This window comes from Vidua chalybeata, chromosome 2 (assembly GCF_026979565.1).
Source record: "Vidua chalybeata isolate OUT-0048 chromosome 2, bVidCha1 merged haplotype, whole genome shotgun sequence".
Lineage (NCBI taxonomy): Eukaryota > Metazoa > Chordata > Aves > Passeriformes > Viduidae > Vidua > Vidua chalybeata.
Window position 1 is genome coordinate 27901247 of NC_071531.1, and position 23088 is coordinate 27924334.

The window sequence follows — 23088 nt, forward strand, 5'->3', positions numbered from 1 at the left end:
TATCGTGCCTGGGAGGGGTTGGGGCCGCTCAGGTTGGATGCTCTGCGCCTCAGCAATTACTGCTGAAGTCAAGTTCCTGCCTTGAGCCTGTTCCCTGGAGGATCCTTTCACAGGCTTTGTAGGTAGGCAAGCTCGTCTGCACTGAATTTAGCTTTTGTGAATATCTGTGTCCTTGACCCAACAGGAGCTGCAGAAGTGCCATGTCAGGCTTGGAGGGCTGCAAGCTGTGGGTATGGAAACGGCAGAGGAGGCAACAAAGCAGCACTTCAATTGACAGGAAACCTTTTTTTTCTTTTCTTCCAAGAATAATTGGATTTATTTGTTAATAGAAATGTGAGTGGGAAGGCACATCTTAAATGTACTGGCTAATATTATGTATTCTATATGCCAAAGTAGATGATATAATGTAATTTTGCAATTGATTGTAGGATAGCAAGAAAAAAAGCCCTTTAAAAAGGAATCTGTAGTAATACAGTTGGAATTAAACTTGCTGTTATGAAGTCTACTAAATAATGGCAACCTGATTATCAAAAAAGCTTTATTTCTATAACACTTTATATATAGTGTACTACTAAGTAATGATAGTTAAAAAATGTCATGTTGCTTTCATCAAAGTCTGGCAGTTCCTTTACTCTTGCTGTTTGACATGAATAGAAGAAAAAGCAGGGTCGTTCTGACTGAGAGAGGGCTCAGCCTCACCCAGTGCAGCCCGACACGCCCCAGCTACAGCAGGATAAATGGCATTAGTAATCGTCGTAGTTGACGCCTGCCCCATGCCTGAAGCTGTGTGGGTTTCGTGGGCCAATTGGAGAATCTTCATCGTAGTGGTGCTGGTAGTACCCACCGTAGTATTCATTACGAGCACGCCCCAAGTTTGTCCAGTAGGAGATGTCATCTTCAAATTTCTGCCAGAAAAAAAAAAAGAGAGCATTTGCTTTCAAGCCTGAAACTATAGTGATGAGATGAAACAGAAGTGGTGCAAGAGCCTCTTTCAGAGATTCGGATCCTTTGCACATTTGTCATAAATAAAATCTTTAGATCTAAGGAGTTTTGTGACTTGTACCTATGGGATTATCAGGATCCTGTGTGCAGGAATTGTCCTACCTAGCCCCACCCTGGACACAGCCCCACACCCCCTCCACTGCCAAGTGCTTAAACTGAGAGTGCCTTCATCTGAAATGTGCTCTAAGCACCTTTAAAATTTCGATTATATTGTCAATGGTGGACTGTAAAATTATGTAAATATTTTACAGTTAAAAAATCCAAAGGTTTAGCTCTCCCTTGCCATGTGCCTTTAGTTGCAATGTCCCTGACTAGGTGCAAAAGCCTTTTGCTTTCTCTCTCTACCACCTTGCACAGGTAAAAACAGAGGTACAATGCAGCCTTCCAGCTATGGAAATGCAATAAGCACTTCAGTTCTGCTCACAACAGCAGAGGAAAAATAGTGTGCAAGGATATCAAATACTTGCCAAGTCAAAGCCTTTCCATCTGAATGACTCTTTGGAAGTATTTTTGGCTGAGATTTGGGGGGAAAAAAAAAGTTTTGCAAATACACAATGATTAAGTATGGACCAAGTCCTTTGCTGGAACAAACAGTTATTTCATTGTTAAGACTGTGTCTTAATACTCAAGAAAATCTACTAAGTGGATTCATTGTATCCCACAACAGGCCTCATTTTGGTTTTTGAAATGCATACAGGAATTCAGAGGAGAATTCACTTTATCTGCATGGTTTTTCCTTGTTCCTTTTGGTATTCTCCCCCAGTCTTCATCTTCTGGTGTATAAAATCACTTTTCCTATTTTTTCTATCTCTATTAGTGAAGGGGGATGTAGCTATGCAGTTGAGAAGTGACTTTTATCCACATAATATGCAGGAGAATTTAGAAAAAACTAACCTTCATTATTTCAGCTCAAGCAAAGGATTATTTTTCTAATTGTTGCAGCTTTGAAAATGAGTGCATTCATCTTCCAAGCAATCCACATAGCATGAAGCTTTAAAATGTACTCCAGCTTCCCTGTGCCAATGCAATCTCATTAAACATATTCATACAGCTGACAGAAGCCAAGAATTCAACATCTATAACTATTTTTACCTCTTATTGAAAGCAGAAATAATTCTACATATGGGACTGCAACCAAACACACTTTTTTTTGCCTTATTCCAGCATCTATTTAGAAGAGCTTTGTGCAGAGTTTGATTCCACTCCAGGGTTTTTACAAATAAAGTGTTTTTAGAAAATATGTCCTCCTCATTTGAAGGGAGGCTAACTGAATATTATCCAAAGGTTTTCCTTTCACATATAGAGTGGAGGCACAGCTGCCTGTGTTCATGATGGTCAGGAGCTGCCCACACTGTGGAGGCACAAGTGTGCATTGGGTGCATAATGTCAGTGCTATTTCACTGAGGAGTGCCAGTCACAGCCAGATTGGTGTGGATTTCTCAGCATGTTTAAAAGCTGATCAGGTTGAGGCCGACAGGAAATTACTTTCCTGAAATACGATTGATTGCTTTGAGTCTAGCCACCTATTCCACAAAGCAAACTTTGTTCATATGTCTAGTTACAATTTATTAAGCTTAAGTTTGATAGCAGTCTTGTATGGAACTCCATACAAGACCTTAATGTAATATTTTTCTACTAATTATATAATGCAAGGATCTGTAACATGTAACATTTGCCACTTTAAAGAAGAAATCTAGGCAGGGACACCTACTAGACCAGGTTACTCAACCTCCCATCAAACCTGGCCCTCAACACTTAGAGGAATGGGGCATCAACCACTTCTCTGGACAACTTGTTCTAGTGCCTCACCACCCTCACAGTAAAGAATTGATTCCTAATATCTAATCTAAATCTCTTTTTTCATTTAAGCCCAATCCTCCTTGTTCTATCCCTGTCTATTCTCCCTCTTTTTTTATAAGGCCTCTCCATTTCTTACACTGACCTGCTCATCGAAGCCCAGGTACAGGAACTGCTGGTACCACTGCTGCACGTCGGGCTGGCTTCTGTCCCACAGCTGGCGCCTCTGGCGTCTCAGGCTGCTCAGGAACTCCTTGGCTGCCGTTTCTTTCACTGACACCTCAGGCTTTGCAGCAGCAGCAGAGGCTGAAATTAATCCCCCCCACAAAAGGCACGCCAGGAAATTTTTGGTCAGCCTGAAGTGTACTGCTTGCAGCAAGTAAGAAAATGATTCTCACATCATACCATTACCTTTGTGCTTGCCAGTGCAATGCCTGTAGCAGAGTAACAATAATAAACCCAAGAATCACCGATGTAATAGGATTTCTCTGCTACCCTCATTCTCCTGGATTCTTGTAAAGTACAGCAGCTAACTGAGGAATTTAAATAAAAGCACCCAAACTCAATGAGCTTTACACTATGTATTTATATTACATAAGCTATGTGTTTGTGCTTTCAGGAGAGGAGACTGGCCCTAAGTGCTACAGTTGCAGAAATTGGGTTGAAAAAGAGAGGTGAAGTTAAAATTACTAAGGAAGCTGGAGAAACACTGCTAACATATTAGAGTGAAGGGTGAAACATTTAAAAAGATAAATTTTTGAATCTGATATGCAAAAAAGCATTTAGATGAGTACTACTCAATGCCCTGTATGCCTGAAAATAAAAAGCCATCAGGTTTTCATAGCAACCTACGTGAAGGATACATGGAAATGTCCTCAACCTGCCAGACCCAGATGTGCCATCTTGCTTGCTCCATGCCTAAGAGCAGGATGCTGTGGCTGCTAGAGGAATTGATGCACCTCCCAAAGACATGGATGAGAGGGCTAAGCAAGATAAGAAGAAATGGCCACAAGTTGTGCCATAGAAGGTTTAGATTGGATGTTAGGAAAAAGTCACTTGAAGAGTGGTCAAGCTTTGGAACAAACTGCCTAGGGAAGTGGTGGGAATTGCCATCCCTAGAAGAGTTCAAAGAACACGTTTTTTCAGGAACATGGTTTAGTGGTGAGCATAGCTCTGCTGCGTAAATGGTTGGACTTAAACTTAGAGATCTTTTCTAATCTAACAGTTCCATGATTCCGTGACTGGCCAGCCCCTGGCCACACACAGAAATGATAAAACATGGTATTGATCTGGCTGTGAAACAAGAAGTGTTTAGGAGTAGGAGAAGTCTTGCCTTCAGATGGTTCATTTCAATGAGGGAGAAATCAGGAACATGGGTGTGCATGGGATTTTTGGAGGATGTGAGGGAAGAGACTGGGGTAAACAGGAAAGTCAAGTGGAAATGTGAAGAAAACCACTGAAGCAGGAGGTGGGCAGACTCACAGAGGAAGGCAAAGGACTACAGGAAAAAGGAGATTCTGAAGTTAAGTGATAGATGAATTGTTGCAGTAAGTGAGAAACAGTAGGCAGTCCTGCAATGATGAGCTGGAAACTGATAACTCACCTTGAGCTTGAACTGGGTGTTATTGCTGGGAGAGACATCTAAGCAAATGTCCCATGAATGAGCCCTCACACAAGGGACACTGCCAGCAAGGGAAGCAGTACTATGCACTCAGCCTGCTCACTTTAGAAGCCAACCAGAAAAGGGGAGGAAGGCTGGATGCATATTCCCTCCATGATCAATTTTGCAGTTTGTCCTGATCTAAGCTATGTTGTCTGCATGCCCCGAGAGCCCTCCCCAGGCAGTCCCTCTCTCCAGGAGACCTGAAAAAACAAGTGGCCACTACTGTGGTGCAGAAGGGTCACTCCTATCTTCACACAAGCACTGCAGAACGGTAACATAAGGAACCCACACAGAAGGAAAACAGAGGTGGGTGGGATATATATTTTAGTTCTGGTAAGAGGGGTGGAGTGATGCCAGAAAAAAACCACAGAACAAAATTAGAAAGCCTGGCAGGAAGTGAAGTCCCCTCTGTGGAGGTATAAATTCTTTGCTTCAGCCATAGAGCAGGCTGAGGAAAGGTGGCCAAAACTTCTGGGATGTTTCATCTGCTGTGGTGCAGCTTGTTCCCAGTTGGCATCGTTTCTACCACCTTCCCTCAACCAGCAAGCCATTCCATGCTTCTGACTGCTGGGCCTTTGGCCATCATCTCTCCCATAAGAGAGCAGTCTTCCAAAAAGGAAGCACACATGGGGCCAAGAAGACAAAAAGAACAAGTCAAGGCATCATAGGCAAGCCAGGTTTGCACATATTCTTCCCTGTGCCTGAGCCAGTAGTATTTCCATGCATTCCTTGGAAAAGATTGTGACTTCCCCAAATAGATAAATGCCACGTCTGCCATGCATGCATTGGAAAAGGTCGGTGCTGTGCCCTGTGCAGAGCAAGAGACAGGCATGCTGCCTGAGGCTGGGAACCCCGGATTTCAGAGGGAGCTGTGGTAAGCAGAGCCTCCAGCCCAACATCCCAAACAGACACACAGGCAGAGGCTCTGCCTGAGCAGGAGGTTTTGATGTGGCCCATAGTGAGTGTGGCCCTGTGCCTGTAGCCTCCTGCTCCATCTGCTCTCCTGGAGCTGGAGATACAGGGACAGTTCATCGACAGCTTCAGCTGACAGCAACTGACTCCAAGGAAAAACAAGGGAAAGCACTTTGCTGTCTCTTTACTTACCTTCTCGTTTCTGGAGCATCAGTTTAAGCTTATTTCCCCTTGAAACATCTAGACAAATAAAAATAAAACACATACATTTACTGAGAAGGAAATAACAACAACAACAGAAGATTATTTCTCAAAACCTGCTAGAAGTGTTTTTGTCATAGCTCCAGTTCAAGAGGCAAAGCAGACAAGTTTCTCCCAGGAGAAACTTGCTCTCTTTGCTCCCCTTTCCACACCTGAGTGCAATATACACTGCAGGGAAGCTTCTGACCCTCCAGCATCTTCTCCCCAGCTCTCTTGGCAAGGGAAACTCTATAATGACCTTCTTCACCAAGTAAATTATTATCTTTTTCATCAGAAAACTGCAGCTGGTGCCAGTACCAGCACCCAGAGCAGCATGATAACACTGAAAACCTCTAGTCACTGGGTGAGGGCTGTGCTAACTATCAGACTGCTCCAAAATTGTGCCTGGCATCCTGCCCCAAAGCACATCGAAGCAGTCATCCTGCTGACCCCCAGACCGGCGGCGCAACGGGAGACCTGCAAGTGCTCGGCTGTTCCGAAACGCTTCAGTCACTGGCAAACAAGCACCTTTTATAAAGATGGCTAACTCGCACAAGGCTTGGAGCGTCCGAAGGCTCTCACCCACGCGGGATGCCAAGGGAAGATTTTTTTCCCGCTCCCCAGGCCGTGCCGGGTTATGCTTTCCCTGTGTCCCGCATCCCGCACGCCGCGCTCACTCACCGGGGGCCGCGCAGAGCAGCGGGAAGAGGAGGAAGAGGAGGAGGAGGGAGGCCCCGGGCAGGGCCCCGCGGGGACACGGCGGCGGCATCGCGGCAGGGCCGGCGAGAAGAGGAGAGGAGTCCCACCTGTGCGGGAGGAGACGGAGAGGATGGAGCTGGAGGGCGGGACGGAGGAGCGGAGCGGAGGGAAGGGCCCGTCCCGCCGGGCGGGGAGTGGCGGGGAGGCGGCCGGGCCGGGCGGGCACCGGCAGCCCGGGGATGCCGTGGGGCTACGGGCAGGACCAGGCACCCATCCGTCTGCTCCGCCACTTCCCAGAAGCACTTCTTTATTGGAGCTATACATAAATCTATCCGGTGCGACTGGTAAAGACCTTTCAGCGGTTTATGCAGGCTTTTCTGACAGGGGAATGTAAAAAAAAAATTAAATGGCTGTAGCGTGTCATTTCGCATTGCTCTCGATATAAACCCAGTTTGCCAGAGTGTTGTAACAGTGCATGGAAATGGAGAGATTGTCCTGATGGAAAAACTAAACAGAATCAACCAAAGGGGACTTAGTTCAGGATTTTCTCTGCCTCCCTTCCTCCCATTGCCCAAACCCACAGAAAATCACAATGCATTTTAGCTGATTAGCTTTAAAAATGATTTGGAAATTTTTTTTTTCTACATATGGACAGTTTTAGTTTATTGTAAGAACTCAGGGACCAAAGGCCAAACTCACAAACTAAGAGCCCTTGCTCAGCAGTTCCATAACTCTAATGGTGCCTAAACTTACTCTTGCCTTTTCCTAATTTGGACTTAAACCTTCCCTTGGTGAATTAATCTTCTATCAGTTCCTTCCCCTGCAGATGCCAGAAACACCCCAGATGAATTCCTAATGAATTCCTTACCCATCCTAAGACACAAACCTCTCTCTTCCCTCGCAGCAGAGACCCACAGCACTCAGGAGACCATAATGAGCATCTCACCTCCCGCTGAACCTGTGCCAGCAGAGAGCAAGGGAGAGCCAGGCTCCCTCTGTAAACTACTTGTGAGAAATCTGGCAGGTGTTGGGGCCTTGGCTCCATGAAAGAAGGATCGGTTCCAGATCAGTTGCAGATGAATAAACACACACACACACAGAGTGCATACTCTTTATATTGCAGTTGTATATAAATATGTACTTTGAATATGTATGTGTATATATACACATAGCCTTGAGTGCATGGTGGGGGAGCTGTGCAGTGGCAGCTCCCTGTGATGAGATGTGGAACACAGACAGGCACAGCAGCTCTTGGGGGTGGGACCAGACCCTATGGCTGGCTTCACCACTTCCTGTAAAATGCAGAAGAATCACCAGAGTGGGCTGGTCCCCCAGAAGTGTCCCAGCCCCAGCCTGAATGCTGCTACAGGAAATAGCTCCTGTTTGCCCCACACATCTTTCCTCTTCTGAAAAAAATCACTTGAATCTGCACTCAAAGCTTTTCCCTTACTGTCCTTCATCCCCCAGTACCTCTGAGCTAAAGCTCAGGTGTCTCTGCTCATCGTTTTTGTAAGGACTTGTTTGAAGAACATGGAGTGATAGGACAAGAGATAAGGGCTTCAAACTGAAGGAGATTTAGTTTAGATATTAGGCAGGACTTCTTTACTGTGAGGATGGTGAGGCCCTGGAACTGCTTGCCCAAGAAATTCTGGACACCCCATCCCTGGAAGTGTTCAAGGCCCGGTTGGATGGGGCTGTCTGAACAACCTGGTCTTTGGGAAGGTGTCCCTGCTTATGGTGTGGAGGGTTTGGAATGAGATCATCTTTAATGTTGCTCCCAACCCAAACCATTCTATGATTCTATTATCCTAGTTCAAGTGGCAGTGTCAAAGTCAAACAACAGCTCCACCCCAAGTGCCTCTTGCTCTCTGCAGGAGCCACATCTTCCCACAGAGAAAGAGAGAGAGCGGGAGGGAGCAGCACCTTCCCAATCCCTGTCATGGAAGCACTTCCATAGGAGGCTGGGGTCCCAGCTCAACTCCCATGCAAATGTGAACCAGAACTTGTTTGTCTTTTCTGTCACTGTTTTTGTGTGGTTTTTCCCTGTAACCCCATGCTTCAAGTGTCAGCAGACAACTCTGTGTTGGAGCAAATGCCCCTTCTCCTGAATCAATGTGCTCTTTCATCAGGTTAACGCTGACAGCCTGTTTGCTAAAACCACCAGAGCTTTTGGGATAGCTATTTGCAGAATATAGCTAGAAGCAACAGAAGTGAAGAGCACATATGCAAGACTACATGGAAAAGCTGTGATGGAGTTAATTTATAAAACCAGGGCAATAATTCTTGAATATTCATGGTTTACTGCTATACTGGTAATGGCAAAGGGTGTTTTGTTCAGCTGGCTGGTTTGTAACAAGCCTTGTGTGGGAGCTGGGGCTCTGCAGAACTTCAGGTGCTTTGTGCCTCTCAGCCAAGGAAATACAAAGCACAGAGCCTCTTCTGGATACTAGATACACCATGGTGACTCAAGAAACTGCTGGGATAAAATGCAATCTTGTGAAACCCAGAGAAAGGATTGACTCAAGTACAAGGTTATTGTAGAAATTCATTGCTCTAGTGATGGAAGAAGTGATTGACAAAAGACTATAACCCTCAGGTTTAAAGTGAGTGCACTGTCTTCGAGAAGAGGTCACTTTCTCAGTTCAGGGGACAGAAGTTTTTGACATAAAGTAAAAAAAGCATAACAGCACTTCTTTTCAAAGGTGACTGATGTTTTCCCAGTAGCAATCTCTATTTCTTTTCAGGGTGTTATAAGGACTTAAGGCAGTGTTGCCCAAGTCTGGTAGTAAGACACGTATTTTTTTGCTGTGTTTGCAACTACTGCATTGTTGTTCCAAGTATTTACCCCCGAGTGAATATCCAAGTTTATTGACATGTCTGCAGTACCCCTTTCTGTTATTTACCATGAAAAACCACAGTTGCTGTGTGTACAGTTGGAATACTGCAACGTTTTCCTGGGATCTCTCCATCAGCAGTGACACTGCTCTCTTTAAAACCTCCCTTTCTTCAGCATCACCAGGATCACCAGACCTTGTTCTAGTAGGTGACTTTAACCTGCCAGACATCTTCTGGGAACTTAATACAGCAGGAAGGAGACAGTCCAGGAGGTTCTTAGACTGTGTGGATGACAACTTTTTGTCACAGCTGGTAAGTGAGCTCAGCAGGGGAGGGACTATGTTAGACGTTTTGTTTGCAAATAGAGATGGGCTGGTGGGAGATGTGGTGGTTGGAGTTCTTGATGCTTGGTGAATTCAGGAGGAACATCAATAAGACTCTTACATTGAACTTTCAGAGGGCAGACTTTGGCCTATTTAGGAGACTTATTCAGAGAGTTCCTTGGGAAGCAGCCCTTAAAAACAAAGGAGCTCAGGAAAGGTGCGTGTGCTTTAAAACAGAGATCTTAAGAACATAGGAACAGACTATCCCTGTGTGACGAAAGATGAATTGACAAGGCAAACATCGAGCCTGGATGGGCAATGAGGTTTTGAAGGAACTTAGAAATGAAAAGAGGATCTATCATCTTTGGAAGGAGGGTCAGGTGTCTCAGGAAATATTTAAGGGGGTTGCCAGGGCATGTAGGAAAAAATTAGAGAGGCCAAATCTCAATTGGAACTTCATTTGGCAACTTTTGTAGAGGATAATAAAATTTTTTTTACAAATATATTAATGGCAAAAGGAAGAGTAAGACCAACCTCGGCTGTCTACTGGATGGGAGGGAACTTAGTAACTGCAGATGAGAAGGCGGAAGTGCTTAACTCCTTCTTTGCCTCAGTCTTTAGTGGGAAGACAGCTTGTCCTCAGGACAGCTGTCCTCCTGGGCTGGCAGATGGTGTCAGGGAGCAGAATGGTCCCCCTGTTATTCAGGAGGAAGCAATCAGAGACCTGCTGAGACTCTTGGATGTTCATAAATCCATGGGACCAGATGGGATCCATCTCAGGGTGATGAGGGAGCTGGCAGATGAGCTTGTGAAGCCACTCTCCATCATTACCAACAGTCTTGGCTCACTGGCAAGGTTCCAGATTACTGGAAGCTTCCCAATGTGCAGCCCATTCACAAAAAGGTTGGGAAGGAGGATCCTGTTAATTATAGGCTAGTTATCCTGACCTCAGTACCCAGTAAGTTTATGGAACAGTTTCTATTGAGTGTCATCACACAGCACTTAGAGGATAGCCAGGGTATCAGACCCAGCCAGGAGAGGTTTAGGAGGGGTAGGTCATGTCTGACCAACCTGATCTCCTTTTATGACCAGGTGACCCTCCTGGTGGATGCAGGAAAGGCTGTGGATGTTGTGTACCTGGACTTCAGCAAGGCCTTTGACACAGTCTCCCACAGCACACTCCTGGAGAAGCTGGCAGCCCACGGCTTGGACAGGAGCACTCTTTGCTGGGTTCAGAACTGGCTGGATGGCCAGGCCCAGAGAGTGGTGGTGAGGGTGCTGCATCCAGCTGGGGCCAGTCACCAGTGGTGTCCCTCAGGGGTCTGTGCTGGGGCCAGCTCTGTTCAATATTTTTATTGACGACATGGATGAGAAGTTTGAGTCTTTCATTTGCAAATGTGTAGATGACACTAAGCTGGAAGCATGTGTTGATCTGTTGGAAGGTAGGAGGGCTCTGCAGAGAGACCTGGAATGGTTGGATGGATGGGCAGAGTCCAATAGGATGAAGTTTAATAAGTCTAAGTGCCGAGTACTGCACTTTGGCCACAATAACCCCCTGCAGTGTTACAAACTGGGGACGGTGTGGCTGGACAGTGCCCAGGTGGAAAGGGACCTGGGGGTACTGCTCAACAGCCGGCTGAACATGAGCCAGCAGTGTGCCCTGGTGGCCAAGAAGGCCAAGGGCATCCTGGCCTGTATCAGGAATAGTGTGGCCAGCAGGACCAGGGAGGTCATTCTTCCCCTGTATTTGGCACTGGTGAGGCTGCACCTTGAGTGCTGTGTCCAGTTCTGGCCCCTCAGTTTGGGAAGGACGTTGAGACGCTTGAGCACATCCAGAGGAGGCAACGAGGCTGGTGAGGGGCTTGGAACACAAACCCTGTGAGGAACGACTGAGAGAGCTGGGGTTGTTTAGCCTGGAGAAAAAGAGACTCAGAGGTGACCTTATCACTCTGTACAGCTTCCTGAAAGGTGGCTGAAGTCAGGTGGGGGTTGGTCTCTTTCACCAGGCAGAAACTGACAGAACAAGAGGACACAATCTTAAGCTGCACCAAGGGGAAATACAGGTTGGATATTAGGAAAAAATGTTTTATGGAAAGAGTGATAAAGTGCTGGAATTGTCTGCCCAGGAAGGTGGTGGAGTCGCCATCCCTGGATGTGTTTGAAAAAAGATTGGATGTGGCACTCAGTGCCATGGTTTAGTTGAGGTGTTAGGGCATGGGTTGGACTCAATGATCTTGAAGGTCTCTTCCAACCTTGTTATTCTGTGTGATTCTGTGTATGGAGGTGTTTAAGGCTTGTTTTAGGCCTTGATTTAGGGCTTGTTTTAGGGCTTGATTTGCCTCCAGCAAATTGTGCTTGATTGGCACACCAGCGCTGGAAGCTCTCTGCTGGTGTGCTTGGGCAGCATTCTCAAGGGCATTAGGTAAGAAAGTCTGCACCAGTGATGTCATTTGATTAAATGTTTTTCATCACCACTAGTGACAGTAGTAGGTCCTTGATGTTGAAATTTCATTGAAAGATGTTAATTAATGCTGTCAGCAGGGCAGTTCCCCAGACAGCTCTGGAATGAGGAGCAGTGAGCAGGGCCCCTTTCACTCATGGTGCAAACTCCATCAAGCCCCTCAGCATAACAAAGACCATGAATTAGAGGGAAGCCTGCAGCAGGATAGCAGGATAGAGCTGGTGGTTTCATTACTTTTCCAGCATGGGGTTAGACTGAGGATTATGGTTTTGCAAGCCTGAGGCAAAAATTTGGGAGCAACCCAGTAGAAACCACTCTGAACCTGACTTCAAGAATATACAGGCAGAAGCAAGGCAAGGAGCTTATTGAAGAAATTCTGGTAGCTTTTTTGGTGGGGAGGTTGCGGGGGGGCAGAATCTCTGGCTCAAAACATCCTGAATTTTAAAGTGTTTTACTATTATAACTACAGTTAATATTCTATATTTTGCCTAAAACTTTGTACAAAGAGATCTCTGAATAGGAGAGACACCACTGCTTTTGCCTCTCATCACAGTAGCTGTTGAGAGAGCTGTGGTTTGTCCATTAAAATGTAAGATATAGTATCAGTAATGGCTATTCAAGGATATTCAGTAATTCCAAGCACAACAAAAAACACACTAAAAAGATTGATCTTGGTTTCTTTCCCTCTTTCTTTATTAGGATTCATGATTTTAAGTGTTTCAACACAGTAATGTTCTAAAATATAGTGTAGATTAAATGCTCATATAATCACAGAACTCCCAAAGTTGGATTTGCAAGAAAACCCTCCTATCAAATATAATGAGACTTAGAATAAAATAATGAGGCTCAATGTCATCATAACTTGATAGGCAAATAGGTAAGTTGGAAATTGGCCAGGGAGTGCAGGAGATGACACTTCATCTTTTACAAATAAGCACTGTGTAGATTTTAGCAATCCACTAAAATGATCCATTTGATCAAGAACATGGCAGCACTGAACAGTGTTCCTAACACCCAGAAAATTATTACTTTCTGCTAATAAGGTTTCCATAAATCTCCCAGCCATATTGTCCAGGTTGCTTGCCTTAGGGTAGAGGCACTTGGCACTCCAAATCATTTTCTGCAGCCTGTTCCAAGAAAACTGCTGAAGAACTGTTTTCCTTCCAAACAGAAGGAAGAATATTTAAATCATCAGTCAGTTCTTTCCAAAATATTTTGAGCTTCATATTATTTCTTCCACTGCCCCTAGGATGTCCTGACAGTGACAGGACCAGCCCCAAGACCCAGAGCAAACATCTTTTCTTTAGGAAAAATTTATTTGTTGTCAGCTGTGAGTCTCATTGTCCTCGACACATGGTTTGGGACACATTTCAGCCATTGCATCTCAACTGGTTGCAGTAGTTCTTTGGTCCATTTTAAATATCAGAGCTCATATTTTCCATAGAAAATAAAATAAACTAACTAACTAAATAAATAAATAATAAACTTAAAATAAAGTTGCTGGGAGTTTTTTGCTCCTGCTTGGCTACTGCTGATATTTTTCTAAGCTTCTGTCTGAGCCTGCAAGATAAGAAATGGTGTCTGTTGTTCTGTCCGTCCTCCTCCCTTCACTGACTGACAGTACTTTGCTGCCCTCACTGCAAAATTTACCTTACTGCTCTGGTGATAAGCACAGTGAGAAGCAGATTAGTTCAGCAATGTTATCAGATCATGGCTGCTTCTTTTCCACAGAGGGATAAAAACATTCTCTCTCCAAGAAATCCTTCTCCTTTTTCTCTTCCACTGCCTCCAGCATACTTTTAGGATAAACCTGGAAGCATATAGGAAGTCTGTATGTCAGATTTAACAGGAAGGGAGATGGAGAGGGACTGTAGTACATTAATACCTATTTTTCTGACATGGCATGATTTTATTCAAATCATTCTTTCCTTTACTGCTGTCATTTGGGATACTTAGTTTTTATGCTTCTTATTTCTGAGCAATATTTTACTTGTGTTCATTGCCTTATTTTATTATTCACATTCAGAATGTACACACACCCATAAAAAAACCCTGAACAAAAAAAACAAAAAAAACAAAAAAAACAAAACCAAAAAAAATAAAAAAAAAAACAAAAAAACCCCAAAAAAACCCCAAAAAAACCCAAAAAAAACAAGACAAAAAAAAAAAAAAAAAAACCCAGACCCACCCAACAAACAAGCTGCACCTACTCAAAGCTTAGCAAATGCAAAATCTCAAAAATCTTAAATCTTAGCGATGACAGTGGTTAAAATGTGGGCATGTTCCAGAGTGGATTTCAGCCTGTGCAGGGAAGTTTACTAGCAGAACAGGTTTGCCTTCTGAGGAGCAAAGAGCCTGAGACAGTGACAGGTGAATCTGTAATAGGTCTAGCCAAGGTTTCCCTCCCTGTGCCTCTGACCCCACAGCGCCAGGAACCTGCAGCAATGCTGGGCAGCCTGGGCAGCAGGGGAAGCCCTGTGCCCTCCACTGCCACCTCACCAGCACAGCCATGAGCCTCAGAGACCTGCAGTGACACAGCATGTGCCTACTGAGCACATGCTGTAAAAATATGAGGGTTTTATTTGAAATAGGAGAAAGTGTGTGCAATTTCATGGGGAAGGAAAAGGGGGAACATCCCAGAGAACTGCTGCCACCCTTGGCTCAGTTTGAAGCCCGTGTTTCAAAGCAGAGGAGCTGGAACATTGCCTGGAGTGTGCCAGGCATTTTCAGCATAAGCAAAACCACCTGCTTTCCTCTGCCTGCCTTATCAGGCAGGTAGGAATCACATGGGCTGCAGTTTCCAGCAGCACTGCCAGCCTGCCCGAGGCAGGCCCACAGGATGCAAAACGTCTGCCCAAACAGTCGAAATACAAAATATGGCAGAGTCACCCACAGCAGAGGGCAGGTGACTGTTCTCTCCTCAGGTCAAAAATGAGCCCTTGGGAGCCTTAGGAACATGCAGTGCATCACAGCTTGGAGCATGATTCTCAGGTTATTAGAGCAGAAACCTCACTTGTCTTCCTGGCTTTATCACACATGACCTTAACACCCCTCTTGATCTGCTCTGTGGCCGCTCTTGCTGGCTCTGCTTTATATCTGTGCTTCCCAGTTCCACCAATGCCTTGCCTGTGAATAAGCCCATGCTTCTGCTCATCTGATGTTGGATTACCTCTCTGATTTACAGTTCAGTTTGTTTCCAGGAGAATGCATTCTCTGTAGTCTCTCTCTGCTGCTGCTGAGTAAGAGATAGTGACATCTTTAATCTTCCCCTGTGAAGCCCCACTGCATCCAGCTGTCTCTGGAAGCCAGTGACTTCAAAGGGTGGGTGGCTGCAAGCTATGGAAATTTGAGGGGAGGTTTTTTTGCCTGTTGTGACCATTTAGGCACGCACCCGGCAAGTATTCGTGCACACATGCATTTTTAATCACAAGAGCCTTAAGGAATCCCATTTATCTCAGAAAGATTAAATCGTACTCTATGCCTGGATCTCAGAAAACACAGAAGCATGGCTCAGCTGGAAAGGTGGGCATTTCATCCCCATCTCTTTGCTCTCCTGAGCCTGTGTTTGGTGAGCGACAGAAAGGAAGGCTGCTGGTCTCTGATCCCAAATCACCGCATGGGGCCTGACCCAGCTCACGTTAGCTCTCCTTGTGCTAGGAGGACTGCACAACTCCTGAACCCATGCTGGCTCTCCATCAACCAAGCAGAAGAACCTGCCTGCACTTGTCAATGTAGACAGGCCTCTGGGGTCCCTGTTCACTCCTTGAGGCACCGGCATAATTTCTCTTTTGCCCTGGAACTCTTGCCACAGAGGATGGCACAGAGGAGATAAGATGCTGCCATCTATCTCCAGCATGTTGTTTCCCTTCCATCAAAAATGTCCTGGCAGGCAAGACAGCCATGGTTTTGGCCGGATCACTCAGTTTCTGGGCCAGACCAGATACCAACTTTAATCTGAAAGTTAATCAGCTTCAGAGAGAGGAATTCTGAGGATGTAATTCCTCATATAGGAATGAGCAATTCAATCACTTACTTTTACCAAAACAAACACAAAATTCTTTAGCCTCCTCCTCTCTCAAGATCTGCCATTACATATCTTTGTGTCTGACTCCTTTTTCATTTTAAAGAGGACCACAGTGATTTTTTGCTTTGAAGAACCTTGTCCTGGTTTAACACATTTTTACATCCTTCATGGCAGATCTGAAGTTCCTGAGTGAAGGACAGTGACTGCCTTTTTATTAGGTAATGTTACCACCTAATTGCTACAATTCAAAGACACTTTTACCTGGTAATTATTTGTTAAAATGGGCTGCAAGTGTAGTACATATTCCTGAATGGTGTTTGGAATTGGGGAGGACCTGAGCTTGGTAATGCCCTGATGCCCCGATGACACCAATCTCTTTCTCTCACGTGTGAGTCCAGGTTAGGGTTTAGCCATACAGCAGTGAGTAAACACACAGACAAACCTTTGAGAATTTATTTTACCTTACAGAAATGGCAGTGGCACAGTAATGACTCTATGATAGACTGGGGGATGCCACAGAGTAGTATTAGATTGTTTATTTTTACTAATTTATAACTGGAATAGAAACATCTTCTTAAAGATGTCACTTAAACTTGTAATTTTTATGTTGATTAATGTAGGGACAGCAATATCACTTTGATGTTGGTAATCAAATAGAATCTTTAGGCTGGAAAAGACCTCCAAGGTCAGCAAGTCCAAGCACTGACCAATCACCACGTGGTCAACTAAACCATGGCATGCAGTGCCACGTCCAGCTGTTTCTTGAACACTTCCAGGGATGGTGACTCGACCATCTCCATAGGGAGTTCATTCCAATGCTGTTACCCTTTCTGTGAAGAAGTTTTTTCTGAATTTCAGTTGTTAACCAGACATAGTAAGATCACTGTATCATAGAAACATTTAGTAGGGAAAGACCTTTAAAACCATGGAGTTCAACAACAAACCTTCCACTGTTGAGGCCATCATTAAACCATGTCTCTAAGTGCCAAATCCATGCATCTTTTAAAAACCTCCAGGGACCGTGACTCCAATGCTTTGCTGGACAGCAGGGAGGAGATAGGAGCAAATAGAAAGGTTTCTGCTGTTTGGTTTTTTTTTTTTTTCAATTAAGAGAAAATGATAGATCAGTCATACTTTGAAGAACATCATACCCATCATGGGAGCACAATTTTTAGAGACTGGGCCTGACCAGCTGCTGTGCAAAATTTAGGCACTAGGATAAGAAAAGTTGTGGTTCTGCTAATTTAAATACAATAGCTGTCCTTGGGTTTAGTAAAGCCAATCCTTTACCCTTGATAACTTCATATGAATATTTTTGTCATGGGGTTTGAGTTGGCCATGTCATGAGAAATTATTTTACACTTTAAAAAAAAGCACCAAAAATAAGCACCAAAAAAGCACCAAAAAATGCAACCAAATCACTGAATCATCACAAAGCCCCTGAATTTGTCCATGGAAAAGATTTTCCATAATACTAATCTTACATGACTTACTAATTTTATTTTGTACTTCAAACAATCCATACTGAGGTATTTGAAGAGGAAGGAGAGAAATATACAAAAGAGACAAGAAATACATAGAAGAGATAAATACACAGTGGAGAGAGAACTTTCTATCTGATAAGAAGGAACATAGGTTGTAAGGTATGTATTTTAGTAAAGAAGCCAAAACCTTCACATCTCCACTGCTGTTACCATTCCTATAGAATTCCCATCAAACCTACAGTCTCAATATATGAAACAATCAATCAGTGTCCCTAGCCATGGACAGATCTCACTGCCCAAGGCATAGATTGATTTCCCTGCGAGCACACAGGCAACCCCGGCAAGACTAAAAAAAGAAACAGATTAAAACAAAGGCTGACAAAATACCTTCACTTTGGTATCATAATGAACAAATTCGAACTCTTATTATTTCATCTGAGCTGTCTCTCTCCTATTCATCTCCAGTCTCCACTTAAATATCATATATTTTCATTTCAAAATAAGCTGTCATTACATAGGACTAAACTCATATGTAAATAAACAATACAAACTAGGAACACTAATCAAAGATCTAAGCACATTTTCTGCATAGCAAATATGCTGGAAAATGTATCTTCCTATTCCCTTCCTCTACTATATAGGCAGCTTCAGGAACAAATTATCCCAAATGATCTGAGGCTGAGTTTATGACAAGAAAAACTATGCTTATGAAACATATGTATTTTTCTTACTGATATTTAAATTCTGTGCATGGACAATGCAGTGCAGGTAGTGAGGCAGCCTCCCTTCTGAAGCTCTTTTAAACTAATTGGATGTGTAATGGGCTCAGAGTCTAAGGGGAAACATCAGATGGATGTTAACAATACTGTAACAACTTCTAAAGAATTGTCTTGGACTATGTGGATCTTTCTTAATCAAGGAGAGGTTTTCATCTCCTTGTCAAGACAGTCTCTGTCACAGGTACTCTTCTTGATCCTGAAATATGACTTTATGCAGGCATGTCAGAGGACCTGAATTATGCATGTGGTCAGCTTAGAGTGATGTCATCTAGCCTTAAAATCAATGCATCTCTCTTGGATGTGAAAGGAAGGAGGAGACAGGTGGTAGTGTAGAGTTTGTACATTCACAAGTCACCTAAAAAATGGATTTCTCCAAATTTATACAAGAATGCCAGCTGAAGCCAACTTTCCTCCAACCTAACCAATATTGTTTTCCCACCAATTGCTCAGCAGTGGCTTCAGGCAATAGCTGAAAAAGGTTGGTGGCTGATGACAGCACTACAAGGATCAGAGAGGCTGTGAGTAAGAGACAGAGAAGGCAAAGGGCACTGGTGTAACATTAGAAAGACCAGCGGGCAAGAGTGATTTTACAAGGCCTTGACAAATTCCATTTACTCCCCAAAGTTAAAGACTTGTGCTTGTGCCTCCTGCCTAGAACAAAAACTCATCCTCCTGCTGCGGATGAAATCTGTGTGGTGAGTGGTAAGAATATTCTCTGTAAGCACAGACTTCCCAAAGCAAAGGAACACAGATGTGCATTTTCCCATAGCTACATTGAGACCCAACCATCAGATTTAATGGCTGCCACAGGGAAGGACTGACGTAAGGGCTTATCCTTCCTATAACTGAAAATCCAGATTTGATGCACGCTCTGTTAACTGTTCAAATCCAAAGGCTTCAGCATCTTCTTTCAGTAACCACACTTGGCAATCAGTATTTTCAGAGGCCACTGACACAGCCTTAAAGGCAGCCCATCTGTCTGTCATTGGAAAGCTTCTCATCTCTATATATCCACATTAGTATTCGCAGGGAATGAAGCCGTATCAAAAAAATACATTGAGTATGAGGCCTCTAAAAATGCTGTGGTGGATTTTGTGTCAGTGTGTTGGAACACCCAAATGAACATTCACGTGAGAAGTCCCAGAAAACAGCAGACCCCACAGAGTGTTTTACAGACAATGCTTCTTTATATCATTAAGTCTTCCCTTTAGTAAATCAAGGCAAACACAACATGCAAACATTTCTGTATTTCAGCCTGTGATAAATAAATGCTTTTTCCTATTGTTCTTTAATGACAGATGTTTCCCTTTGAATTTTCATGCTCTAGCACAGATCATTCTACTATCACCTTCAAACTCTACAGGTGTGCATGAATGTATGTGAATAAACTGCAAACGTAAAATATGCAGAACCTCTGCATGCCAATTTTTTTTAACATTATCTGTCCATCACTGTTCTCTGCATTTGTTAAGGGATGGTGTTCTTCCACCTACCAAAACTTCCCTAAACAAAACAGATTCTTAAAAAAGTCCAAAGTAAGACTTATTCAAGAGAACTGCTTTCTTTATTAGGCACTTGTTTGAGGCCAAGCATATAACTTGACTGAAACCAAGATCTTAGGAGGTCTTAGCAAGAGTTCAGTTCAAAGAGTTTAGGAGCAGCCCATGTCTGATTTAACCACATGCCTCCAAACAGTATACACAAAGCAGGCTGCCTTGCCCTAGGTCCTCTTGCCCAGCCTGCAGCACAGCATTTTCCTGCAGGATTGTGGTGAGCTGTCACTTCTGACCATTTTAATCAGTCCAGCTGTAGGGATGATGTGGCTGGGTTGGGATGCATGTGCCTTGGATCACTGTGGCTACAACTGCATCACTGAGTTTTTAATGTCTTCTGCAAACCTGGCTCAAGTCTTCAGATATCTGGACTATGAGTAAAGTCCAGCCTGAGGAGCTGGGGCAAACATATTAACAAACATATCAACTGATGATCAGATTTGAAGACTAAAAGTACACTCTGGCTGCTGCCTTCAGCTTGCTTTCAGGAATCACAGTGAAGCTGAACCACAATTGTCAAGCTTGCTTTTGTTGAAAACACTCTCCCTTTATTCTCCAAACATGGCATTCTTAATTGTACCTATAAATTACTTCTTCAGTCCTCTTGTGTAGCAGCATAAAAAGCAAGTTTTAACATGGAATATGACAAACCTACAGAAGTACACAAACCATAAGACATCTGTGTTACAAACTGCACATTTCATCAAAGAAGTGATTTTTTAAGTTGTTTTCTCATTGGTCAGCTGCAACAAAGGAAGTAATAACAAACAAACATTAGATTTCCCAGGCACTCTGCTAATATCCCCTCTATATCCACTCACTTCTAATACTTTCAGTCATTTCCTCCACTGCAGAGTGTGCATTCACATCCCAGTGTGTACACACACAGGCGTGCACAGGCAGACAAAGAGCATCCTCCCAGCAAGGAAAATGCCCTGCATGAGGCTACAGATCACTGAAGGCTAAAACATTTCTTTATGACACCCCACAGCTGTTGTCAGGAAGAAGTAAGATGCCACAATATCTTTTTTTTAAAGAACACTGACATATTTTTGACATTCCTCCCTGTCTTCCAGCAGACAAATATTTTATCAGTTTACCTTTAATGCAATATGCTTCCTGTCTCCTTCCCAGGATGGGAATGCCTGGCCAGAAGAAATGACCTTTCCTGCCACAGGAAAAGTTTCTCTTTATTTCAGCATGCCTTGCCTCCTGCAAGCAGGGCAAGAAGCGACCAAGGCTGAGAGCACGGGAGCCACGGGACTGGTGGGGATGCTGGGCGTGAAAGGCGCATTTATTCCGCCTCTCCCAGATCCCAGCCCCTTGGCTGTAGGCGTCTACCCAGCACTCCTTGGACCAAGTGGGGAGAATCACATTTCTCCTTGATCAGGCCAGCTGCCTGGAGGAAAATGATTGCAAGCAGATGTACCCATGTTCTCATGTGAAAGGAATTTCAGCTTTTGTGTCAGCTGTACTGTACGATGAGCGCCCAGCTCCAGGGAGCATTTTAGAGCTCTTTAATTCCTTGCAGGTGTTGGGAACCAGTATGTGTTGGTACAGCAGAGCTGAGACACAGGAGGGACAGCACACCTGGGTCAGCAGGAGGGCCAGAGGCCAAAGGTATGACCAGCAGGCTCCCCTTACTGCAGGAAACAAGGCTGGGGTCCATAAAGGCCCATTTTCCTGATAAACACCCATTGTGCTCAAAACTTCACAAGGCTGTGGCAGCAAAACTGTGTTTTACCACAAATGCAGTGGTTTCAAATTCTTGTTACGGATGATCCAGGAGGAATAAACAGGATGGACATAAATGATATCAAATTAATGTATCTGAATATGTAGCTAATGAGGAATAGACAATGAGTGTGGCATCTGTATATTAAAAAGCTCTTTTTTTTCCAGTGGGATATCCCAGTAATGTTGCAAATGGCCTAAGAGAATTGCAATCAATTTAAATAAACACTTGATGCAGTTACAGCTGTATTTTGGAGGCACATTACATAATTTTAGTGTCAGAATGGCCAAGATACATATCCAGACATTCAGTGGAAATGGATCATACTTCAGGATGTCTGGCCACATCAGGGTGAATATTCCTGCTCATGGGACATACCTGGACATGCAGTGGCAAAGCAGCTATAAGCAATCCATGAGGGCCCAGGCACTGCACATGGGGCTCACCTCCAGGCAGCCAGCCACATGTCCACCTTCATGTAGGAGTACTGGGAGGAAAGGCTTTACTTACTGCCACCACTTGGAAATAACAGGATCATGCAGACTTCAAAAGCACCACCACTGGGGCTTGCTGTTGACTCAGCAAAACCCAGTCCACTTGGCACAGATTTTTAAACCTAAAGGAACAGCACCTGGAAGCCACCAAAAGCCTTTTTTTTTTTATTTGCTGACTCCCCAGAAAACATCAGTCCTTACTCAAGAGATGTCTTCTTAGAAAAATAAAATTTAGCTTCAGGTCTGATCTGTGTGAAGCTCCAATGTGGTGAATGCTTTTTTAACAGCAAAGGTGGGTTAAGCAAACCCTGCCCTGCTTTTCCCCACATTGCTGTGTCTGCCCACATGGCCCTTCACAGATTTGTGCAGTGGTCCAGATCAGGGAAGCAGCTTTGGCAGCAAATACCCCAAGAGAAAAGAGAGAAACAACCTTCCTATCATTTCACTTGATCTCCTGATTCACCCTCCTACTGACTGAATGAGACACAGCACAGGGGACAGGAAAACACCATGCAATGTTGAGAGCCAAGTCAGATGAGACTGAGACACACTGGGACATCTCACCACCAAGAAGAGACTCTCTTCTCCCTTCATCCCTTCCAGGAGGTACTCTCGCCACCTATATCACCTTGACTTGACAACATCATGTCTTCACCTGCACAGTTTAACTCACCAGAGTTAAGTCACCAGAAGAATAATCTGGCAGAAGAATAATCCAGCAAAAATGAACCGAACAGTAATGGAGTATTCACCCCTGCTTTGACTGCACAGTGGCAGCAGCAAGACGCTTTGTGATAAGGGCTGTGCCAACACATAGGGAGGTAGGCTTGCTGTAGGTATTCCTTAAGAAGCTCTCATAACATTTCAGCCAGTTTTCCTGGAAAATGAAGAAGTCTCTGCAGAGATACCTGCTCAAAAGCCATGCAGATGACAAGCCACTCCAGTTTTTTTGTCCTGTAAGGGCTTTAAAATCCCTGTCCCTCCATCTGGTCCAAAGGTCTTGTTTTTTGTGAGTAATTTCCCTGAAGCAGGTGAAGGGCTGCCAATCAGAGTGATCTGGAAGAGAAATCCAGTCCTTGGGACAGTT

General features: G+C 44.1%; 1 protein-coding gene across 2 annotated transcripts in view; it reads right to left on the reverse strand.

Annotated features, from left to right (window-relative positions):
• Window positions 1-521: 521 nt before the first annotated feature.
• ECRG4 (ECRG4 augurin precursor) overlaps window positions 522-23088 on the reverse strand; it is an 80663-nt gene continuing 58096 nt past the window's right edge. The window contains exons 1-5 of one of the 2 annotated variants that reach the window (XM_053934269.1): window positions 20873-20977; window positions 6296-6420; window positions 5567-5614; window positions 2945-3105; window positions 522-905 (exon numbers count right to left, since the gene is read on the reverse strand). In XM_053934269.1, coding sequence (XP_053790244.1) covers window positions 744-905; window positions 2945-3105; window positions 5567-5614; window positions 6296-6383 — 459 coding nt within the window. In that variant the 5' untranslated portion in view covers window positions 6384-6420; window positions 20873-20977 and the 3' untranslated portion in view covers window positions 522-743. Of the gene's footprint in view, window positions 906-2944; window positions 3106-5566; window positions 5615-6295; window positions 6421-20872; window positions 20978-23088 lie in introns of those variants that run through there. The other variant, XM_053934268.1, reaches the window with a different exon arrangement.